Raw genomic sequence first — 9,514 nt, 5'->3', positions numbered from 1 at the left:
GTGATATGCTCTTGGAAAAAAAATATGAAATCAAACGCCCCAGTAATCCTGACCACCAACATGGGATATAGAGGTGGGTGGGTTGTAAGTGACCAGGAATTCAACGCCCGTCAAATGTCTAGTCGTGGAGATTTGGAAATGGGGAATGCCGAAAAACAACCTCGCCGGGTCGTGGAGCCAGTTGCGCCTTCGCATGCCGAGGACAGCTGAGAGAGGAAAAGGGATGACGCCGTTGGACATGCAGTCCAGAATGCATAATTCAAATGATACAAGTCGCTCTGATTGCATCGTCGTAATCGTGTGCTTTTGAAGAGAAATGATGGTTGGGTGTGTGTATGTGTAGTAGTAGTAGTAGTAGTAGTAGTGGTGGTGATGGTGGTGTTTCAGAAGAGACCTCCCTCGACAACGCCTGGCTCGTCGTCTCGGAGCTGGCCACCGCTCTTCTTCCTAGGCCATAGCTTGCTGCTGACTCGCTTCCAGCTATCCCTGGTAGCACTGGCGAGACCGTTGTGCTCTCCGCGGCTGTTGCGAGGGCTGGGCGTGCCACTCGATGGAGCATGGTCGTAGTAGGCGTGGTGGAAGTCAGTCATGGGGTATTCGCTGACTGGAGGGGTACCGGGGGGCGTCAATGGATCGCTCATGCCCGAGGGACTGCTAGCGCTGCCCGAGTCATCGGTCAATGCGTCGCTACCACTGGCATAGCCCGACGTGATGCGCGTGGCCGAGTGTGGGCCGGACGAGGTAGGTTGCGAGTGGAATCGCGAGTGGGAAAACGGACGGGACTGCATGAAGCCAGACGTGAGCGACGAGGGCGCCGATGCTCGCTGGTGAGCAGGCACGGGTGGATGCGAAGCGCGCGAGAACATGCTGCGCTCCTCGTAGCTGCGCGTCGAAGAGCGAGAAATATTGCTTCCAGCGTAGCTGTCATGGCTGACACTGGGATGCGCACTGTGGGGGCTGACTGAGTTGAGGAAGGATACCAAGACGCTCTCTTCCATGAGTTCGTTGATCTTGGCGACGGCACTATCGAGCGACGACGGGTGCGGTGGGACATACGAGTCGGAGAGGCTGAGCAGGTTGTCGCGGACCTCGGCTGGGAGGTTGACCTGGTGGTGGTGTTAGTGGGAGCACATTGGGGTGGGTCATGGCTATTGGCTGCTTACTTCTCGCGGGCCTGACTCGCGAATGTAGGCATCGATCAAGCGACGCCAGAGCATCAGGACGTATGCGCACTCGTCGGACAAGGGCGAGATGGGGCTGCCGGGATGGCGGCTGACCATCTTGGAGTAGTGCTTGCGATACCTCGAGGCGTCCATGGTGAATTCGAGGTTCTCGAGGCAGTGGTTCTGGGAGAGAAAGGCCATGAAGGACGTCAGCGTGTAGGGCGGGGGCGCCGTGTTGTTGAGGATCTCGGCCAGGTTGGGTTTCCGGCATTGGGGGCTGGGGATGTTCTTGGGTATGGAGACGGTCAAGGGAGCGGGCTGATGGTGGTGGTGGTAGTCGGTCAAAGTCATGTTGGAGTCGCGGTCGTCGAAGTCTGCGTGGGACTGTGTGGGTGAATTGGAGGCGGTGGACGAGGTTCTGATGGAGAGAGCTTGGGAGCCGTGTTTCCGGGTGACCATGACGCTTTTCCAGAGATGCTTGTAGGCGCGGCGGGCGTTTGTCCTACTCTGTTGGTCGAAGCCTTCGCAGGGACAGAGCTGCACTTGTTGGGCCAGCTTGACGGCGGGCGGCACGAGGTTCGGGAAGCGAACCTAGTGTCAATGGGCCAGTGGGGGGGCAGCGGAGTTAATAGGATGGCGACGGCAGCAGCATCGAGGGCTGTGCAGGCGGGCGGGCAGACAGGCAGGTGGGTAGGCGAGCGGCGGGGGGGAGGATGCTTCTATAGCGGCTTCTCGAAGGGCGACACGGCGGCGGCGGCTAGTGTGGGTGGATGGTGGTGGTGGGTATGTGGGTGGTTGCACAGGGTGGTGTGAGGGTGGGTGTGAGTGTGTGAGTGTGTGAAAGTGTGTGTGTGTGTGTGTAAGTGGGCGAGGGAGTGTAGGTGTAGTAAGTAGTAGTGGTGGTAGTGGTAGTGGTGAAGCAGAGGGCGAGAGTCGTCGCCGGGCGGGTGGGTGGGTCGGTGGGCTGTGACAAGAGGGCGTGGTGAGACAGGAAGGCCGATATGCGTCAGGACGTAGACGTGGGTAGGGGACAGGTGCGGCTCAGCGTGGTTTTGAGCAAGCGCCGTCGAGAGTCAGGGAGGCCCGTCTTGGGTCCATGCTTGGGCAGAAAGCTCAGTCAGAGCGCACACGCCATGTCCCCACCCAGCGGTTTGGCCATCACGGAGCATGAGGGCATCATGGCGACAAGGCCTGGCGACATGGCCGACATGGCTCCCCGACTAAAAGCGGCCACGCGCAACCTTGGCCTAGTCGGTCGCTGGCGTCTTCCAGAAGACGCATGGCCCTCCCTCCCATCCTGGCCCGAAACTGCGCGCGCCCACACCCCCCCCATGGCCGCCCCCCCCTGCTGCGCGCCCACTGGTTGTGTTCCACCTTTTGCCACGTCCGATGCTGGTGCTGGTGCTGCGCTGCCGGTGCTGGTGCTGATGCCGGTGCTGATGGTGATGAAGAAGAAGAAGAAGAAGATGATGATGATGATGATGATGATGAAAAAGGAGACGAAGACGAAGGATGCGGAGGTGGAGGAAGTGGTGGAGGTGAGGAAGAACAAGAAGACTGGGCCACGCCCTGTCCTCCGCGGCTTCCTTGCTCAGGGCGCCGTTGCACCTGCTCCTGCTGCTGCTGCTCCCACTCCTGCATCGCTCCTGCCTCGACTGCTCTGCTGCTGCCCTGCTGCTGCCCCATCCAACGCCCTCGCCTCGCCTCGCCTCACCCTCGTCCCTTCTCTCGTCTCTCTCTTCTTCTGTCGCCCCCTCGCGTCTCTCGTCTCTCCCCCTCCCCAGCCCCAGCCAGCCCAGTCCCGTGACCAGCCCAGTCCAGCCCGCCCTAGAGCGTCAAGCGTGACCACCATCACCACCACCATTACCACTACCTCTGCTACTACTACGGCTACCACCACCACCACTACTCGCAGCGCGCAAAAAAGAAAAGAAAGAAACTCGCTCGCCGGCTGCGCTACCACTACCGGCCACGACTGCCACGACTGCTACTGCTGCCACTGCCCTCTGTCGCGCTGCGCTGAGGTGTGCTGCTTCCGACGGCATCGTCGGCAGCCTGAGACCTAGCAGCAGTAGCAGCACTGCAGGCCAGCACGGTTGTTGTTGTTATCTCACTCACGCCCACAGCCCTTTCCATTCCCATCTAGTTTCCGACCCCGGCACGCTATCTGCCTAGCTGTACGCATAGATTGCCCCCCCCCCCCTCGCAGCCTTGTGCGCGCCGGCTGCTGTCATGCCTCTCGCCGTGCCCTTTCGCCGTCCCTCGCTCTGTCTCACACTCTGTTTCTCAGTGCCCACGCCGGGCGCGCCGCCTTTTTTGGCGCTCGCAAACCCGCGCGCTTGCTCGGTCCGTTTCTTTTCTTCTGTGCGTCAGAAAAGAAACACCCCCACTTGCATTCGTTCCTTTTTCTGCACTTGGTGGTCGCTCGCTGTTGCGCGTCGACGCGGCTGCCGGCTGCTACGGGGGGCCAGGAGTCGACAGACGGGCGCGGGGGCGCAGAGGCGCACACACAGCGATAGAATGCGTGGGTAAGAGGGTAGGTAGTGGGCACATGGACGGTACAAGTAGATTTGTAGATGGGCCGGCGATGGAGAGGCAAGGCGCGAGACAGGGAGCAACAACAAGAGGCCTGAGGCGTCTGCGGTGGCGGCAAAACGACGGCCGCAGCCCGACTGGAGACTAGGCGCAGGCTATGACTCTCTGCCACGGCAAGGGAAGGAAGGTACATCGACGGGCGCCCGATCTGGCGCCGTGATGCGCTTTTGTGCTTTGTCCTGGGGCCACGAGCCACGGACGCGGTGCCACCACCACTGAGCCCGCCGACCCGTGTCTGCCACGACGACGCCCTCGCCCTCGCCCTCAGCTCGCCGCACACTCGCACTCGCACCCGCACACGGCCTCGCCCGCCCACGCAACAGCACAGCACAGCACAGCACAGCACAGCACAGCACAGCACAGCACAGCACTCACGCCCACGCCCTCGCCCACGCCCACGCCCAGGCGAGCGGGCCGTGCACGGCCACAGGCTTGGCTTTGGCCCTATGCCTGGGGACAAAGGCGGCTTTGGGCCCACGGGCACAGCGTGGAGGCGTCTCCGTTTGGCCACAAATACCTGACACAAGACCAAGACAAGCACCCTCAGCCATCCACCGTCCACCGTCCACCATCCGCCATCCGCCATCCACCATCCATGATCCACTCGACGTGGGCCGCCGTCATGTTGCAAACACCCACACGCACACACGCTACGCCATCCTCGCGGGCCCGAGGTGGCGCCTAAATGCGTCAACTACGCGCGCCTGAGCCTGACGACGACTGTTATTCACGCATCCACGCCCGCGCCGGGGAGACAGCCACTGCGTCTGCCTGCTGTCTACGTACCTACCTGCCTCCGTCCGGTCCGATTTTGCGTTGCGCTGGCATGCTGCTACGACCGGCTGCTACCATTGCACACACACACACACACACACACACACATGACCCCTGCTGCTCACTCATACGCACTCCCCCTCCCCCCGTGCCATCCAAGAAACCTTCCAGAACGATTGCCCACTTCTAGAAGGCTGCCTGAAGCCGCCTAGGGCTGCCAGACCGGCCTTGCCTGTCGATCGCTCCATCGCCCATCGCCCATCGTCCGCCGTCCAGGCTGCATGCCTGCCATCGCTCTCTTGTCTGCGCACAAGCACAAGCCTCGACATGCGCGCCGCTGCCTCACATGTTGTTGAGAAAAGCCCTTCGGCCCATTCCCAAGTGCCGCTGCCCGCCAGCCTGCCTTTGTTGCGCCCTCCCGTTGTGCAGCCTCCGACAATAGCCGGCCCACGACAACGACTCAGCGAGCACGTCCACACCCGCCCTCAACCATAATCCACACAGCACCGAAAATTTTCGTGCCAGTGCTCTCGTCCGCTACCTCACCACCACCCCATGACGCAACCGCTGCATCGCAAAAAAAAAAACTTACTTTTGTGATTCTCGTCTGATTCTCTTCTCTTCCCTCCGCTTCTCTTCTCTCTCTCTCCTTCACCGCCTCATGGCCTTTTTTTTTCCTAGCCTTGCATCCCACGTCGGTTCGAGCATCACGGATGAAACCCAATGGCGGACTTGGCATCCACATGCACCCTGCCGCCTCAGAATTGTACGCTATTACATACATGTTCGAGCCCAAGGTCGGCACCGCTCACCCACTGCGTGCATGTCGTGGCGTCCCTCCCTGAAGATGCACACCACGGCCGTTCGTTTGCTCGGTAGGAGCCTCAACGACCACGTTCGCGGCAAAAGCAATTTATGACCTCGTTCCCAATGTCGGCATAAACACGCGTTGCATAGGACAATATCGGCGGTGAGTGGTTATCGAGGTTGCATTGCATTGTATTACAGCAAGCAGCCCATAAACAAGAGGCCGTCCAACTACATCCTACACACAGCATAAACTGCCCGCACTACGCGCCAGGATGGAGAGCTTGGACGCCAAATACTTCAATGTCACGGAACCGCCGACCGCCGACCGGGCAAAAGGCCAGGTATACATGAAACTTGCCCAGCTGGATGGCTGACACCCATTTGTCCATGCACGCATGTTTGAGTCCGCCCGCCATGGCAAAGAGAAAGAAGGACCAGAAGCAAAGAAACAGGCAATGATATGCTGCCGGCAATCAAACAGCTTCAAACATAGCCGTGCTAACATACGTACGTCTAGACACAGATGCTGGTTGTAGATCCCATGCGCCCGTCATGAGTCCAGGCTCCATCCAGCCCGACTGCGTATGTGTGTGTGTGTGTGTGAGATGATGATGATGATGATGATGACGATATGGTACCCGAGCGACGTTTTGACTTGGATCCCGCGACGGCCTGTAACACGCCTGGTGGACCGCTCGGGCTACTAGTCCTCCCCGAACATGAATCTGGTGGGCATCTTCCCTGTTGCCGTTGCCATCGTTTGTTTCACGCCTGTTGGGCCAGAGCGACCAAAACCCACCTCCCATAAACTCGGCTTGCAACAACGGCTATGGTCCGGCATCGACTCCCCAGCTACGACACGTGCAGCCGCATACCGGCCTGAGTCTCCAAGGCTACGGCCTCAAAGTCCCACCCCTTGCTTTTCATGGCTTCCCCATACTTGTCAAACATGGTCCCCACCAACCCCAACGTCTCTCTGAGCTCAGCAACGAGATGAGCATGCCGATGCTGTGCCGCCCCTGCCGCTGCGCCATCCGGCTTACCCATCAAGCCTCTATCACGACGCCTTTGCCCTCTCTCCGCAACCAACAACGCGTGCGCCCAAGCTTTGAGCTGATCAATCGGTCCGCACCCTGCCTTGAGGACGATCAAGGCTTCATAAGCAGGTGAAGCGGGCCACAGAATATATCTCTCGGCCTGGAAGACGGATAGCAGATCGGACACATCGATGGCGTGCATAGCGACCGATCCGCTTTGCTGATGCCTCGGCCCTAGCTGCCCTAGCAGTTCGTCGAGAGATACGCCAATCCTACACCTGCCAAGCACTCGGCCATCTGCCCACCGCAGCACCCCGTCCCTCTCGAAAATGCGTTCGCGCGCCGAAACCTCGTTTGGGCTTAGCACTACGCCCTGCTGAAACAGATTGCTGAAGAGTATATTGGCTCGTTGCCGGTTCAGCACTTGCATGCTGACGGCTCGAACGGCCGCATAGTTTGTGCCCAGGTGCATGGATAAGAGGAACAGCAGAGTGCACCATGTTGCTCCAGGTGAGGTTATCTGACCTACGACAAAACTCCCAGCCTATTGGTAACCCGCCACTTATTAGTAATCAAACAACTTGCGGTCTGGACCGGCGTGGGAAGATGCTATACTTACCAGCATGCCCAGTAAGGATATAACGGTTTCTTGGCTCGAATCTTTCTATACGACAGTTGCGTTAGCTCTCCGCCCCTGGTTGACTGTCTTCCAACGACATGTCCTTCTTTCCTCTGCAAGGTTTGGCCTCCCCGCACAAGATCGACACACTCTCCAACCTTCTCCGCTTTCAAGCCCACCATGTCGTTATCGTCCAAGGCCCCACACCCGCTCTCTAGCTGAACTTGAGGTGGGGAGAAAGGGATAAAGGGGAGAGCGTCTATGTGGGTATGTGGGGAGCTGGGGGGAGCGCTGAAGAAACCCACCAAGTACGCCTGAACATGGCCCCATGTGATGGGAAGGGGGTGGCGGGGACAAGGGAAGTGACCAAAAAAAACAAAGGTTTGAAAAGAAAAAGAAACGAAGGAATGAGAAAATGGAAAAAAAAAGGGGCAAGATGACTACTCACCGCATTCACCTCCCCCAGATTCCCCCTCTTCGCAAAATGCGCACTCAGACTCGCCTTGGCGCTGCCCGCGCAGACGCCGCACAGCGCCCGCAAGCAGCTCGAGAAGCTCAGCACTGCAATGCGCGCTGCCTTTGGAAACACGGGCGACAGGCAGTCGAGCACCATGGCTGTGTCATTGAATATATCGGCCGCCAGCCGGTACATTTTGCATTCGGGCTCCAGGGCGGTGCCGAGTCGGTGTGCGAATAGAATGGTTGCGAGGCGTCCAGCTGAGTCGTGCACGACAGAGAGAAGGAGTGCAGTTGTGGGGCTCGCGCTGGAATCGCCCACGCCAACGCCTAGGGGGAGTCGGTGAGTGTCTAGTACGGGTGGGTTGGAGGGGTGAGGTCAAGGTCAAGTGGATAGTTGACATGGAACAAAAGTACATGTGACAGGATAGCATGACAGAAGAAGAAGAATACCGCGCTTACCTTGTAACACGGCTCTTGAAGCCAGCATTCCTGCAATGGAAGACGAAAAAGCCTGGAGTGAGTCCTATTATTGGTGTTGTTAGCAAGACTTGGCTCAACTGTTCTACTCTTGTGTAGTCTTTGTCATTGACAAGGGAGAAAAGGACAAGTAGTAAGGGTATGTAGTAGGAGAAACGAAAAGGTATAGTATGGAAGATGAACTCACAAATATCTGATACGCGACATAGTCCTCCGTCACGCTATGTGGGAAGCCAACGGGTAGAAATATATCCACGACGAGCTGTACATAGTTTTTCCTATGTTGGGGTGTCTGTACGAGAGAGATTGGTAAGTAGGTTAGTTGCCCGTTGTGTATACGTATGTCGGTACGAAGAGAAAAGAACGTGATGATGAATGGCGGTATGCATGTTGATTCCGTGTCCTCCTTTTCCTAAACAAACAAGATGCTTTTGAAGTACAAACGAACGAAAAGGGATGTAGCAAATGAGAAAAGTGAGCATGAACATGTCCAGGTAAACAACGCGGTACCATGTCGTGTGGCTCGCGTACCACACATCATGACGCCGCACGACGCCCCACCATGCAAAAGCACCCATCCACCGAGTTTTAAAAAGAGCGAAGATGAAGAAAGAGGGCAAACTATTTATGCCATCGAAACTACTACATGAGACACGGGGAAAGGACAGAGAGACAGACATGCCATGCGTTGTGGGGCATATTGGTTCCCCAACTCCCCACAAAGGACGACTGGCGGGAAACCATACATACGTCTTTGGCAAAACAGAAAAAGTAACAACGGAGCAAAGGATAAAAAAAACAGCAAAGCGTCGATGTTTCAAATTATCATGGGAGAAGGAAAGGAAAGGAAAAGGGCAAAACATACAATGATATCGATCCTGCTCTTGGTTTTGTCCGGATCCGCGTCTGTATCTTGCCGCGTCTTGTTGTCGCGTCGCCCGTCACCAGCTACGGAAACAACATATGTCCTCGCCAGATTCCCCGAATCATCGTACTCGGGTATCTCACGCGTCTGTAGCTGCTGCGCCATGGCCCAATACTGTTTGTTTGTCTGCACGTGTTGGTGGCGCTGGTAAGACCGAAGTATCGATAAGCAACCAAGAATGGATGGCTAAGCATCCAAGTACCGACCTACTCACTTACTTATCGATAAGCACCGGAATTGCGATAGCGATGATCCCGATAGCACTATCAATACCAAATATCAATCACAATTGACAATGACGATGATGACGACAACAGTAACGCGTCCAAAAAGCTGTGCCGTGTAACCTAGTGATATGTAGCCATAGTGGCACGCAAGGTATGTAAGTAAGCTCGTGTCAGAGAAAGCACCGACAGGATCGCCATCAGCCAATGGTCAGCTACTGACTAACTACTTAGCTACCATGTGCCCATCTACCCACCTTTTGCTTTGTCCCTGAGCGCTGCTGACTTGGCTTACCCGGTGGGCGGCGGCCGTAATCCGCTACTGCGTACAACAAACAACCCCATGGTAAACGTATCGACGATATAGGTGATGTACCACAAACCATGTACCATGTACATGACAAATCCTTACACCAGCAGCACAAAACGAA

The 9,514-nt window shown here is 57.2% G+C and overlaps 1 protein-coding gene across 1 annotated transcript; it reads right to left on the bottom strand.

The window, feature by feature from the left end:
• Window positions 1-383: 383 nt before the first annotated feature.
• SETTUDRAFT_44948 (uncharacterized protein) lies at window positions 384-8,964 on the bottom strand (the record flags this gene model as incomplete). Its single annotated transcript, XM_008033122.1, has 5 exons — window positions 384-1,106; window positions 1,164-1,754; window positions 7,447-7,784; window positions 7,917-7,980; window positions 8,800-8,964. 5 exons carry the CDS (start codon window positions 8,962-8,964, stop codon window positions 384-386), a joined length of 1,881 nt encoding a protein of 626 aa, XP_008031313.1.
• Between the last annotated feature and the right edge of the window lie 550 nt (window positions 8,965-9,514).

The sequence above is a fragment of the Exserohilum turcica genome (genome assembly GCF_000359705.1).
Source record: "Exserohilum turcica Et28A unplaced genomic scaffold SETTUscaffold_9, whole genome shotgun sequence".
Classification (NCBI taxonomy): domain Eukaryota; kingdom Fungi; phylum Ascomycota; class Dothideomycetes; order Pleosporales; family Pleosporaceae; genus Exserohilum; species Exserohilum turcicum.
This window is presented reverse-complemented; position numbering and strand designations above follow the sequence as displayed.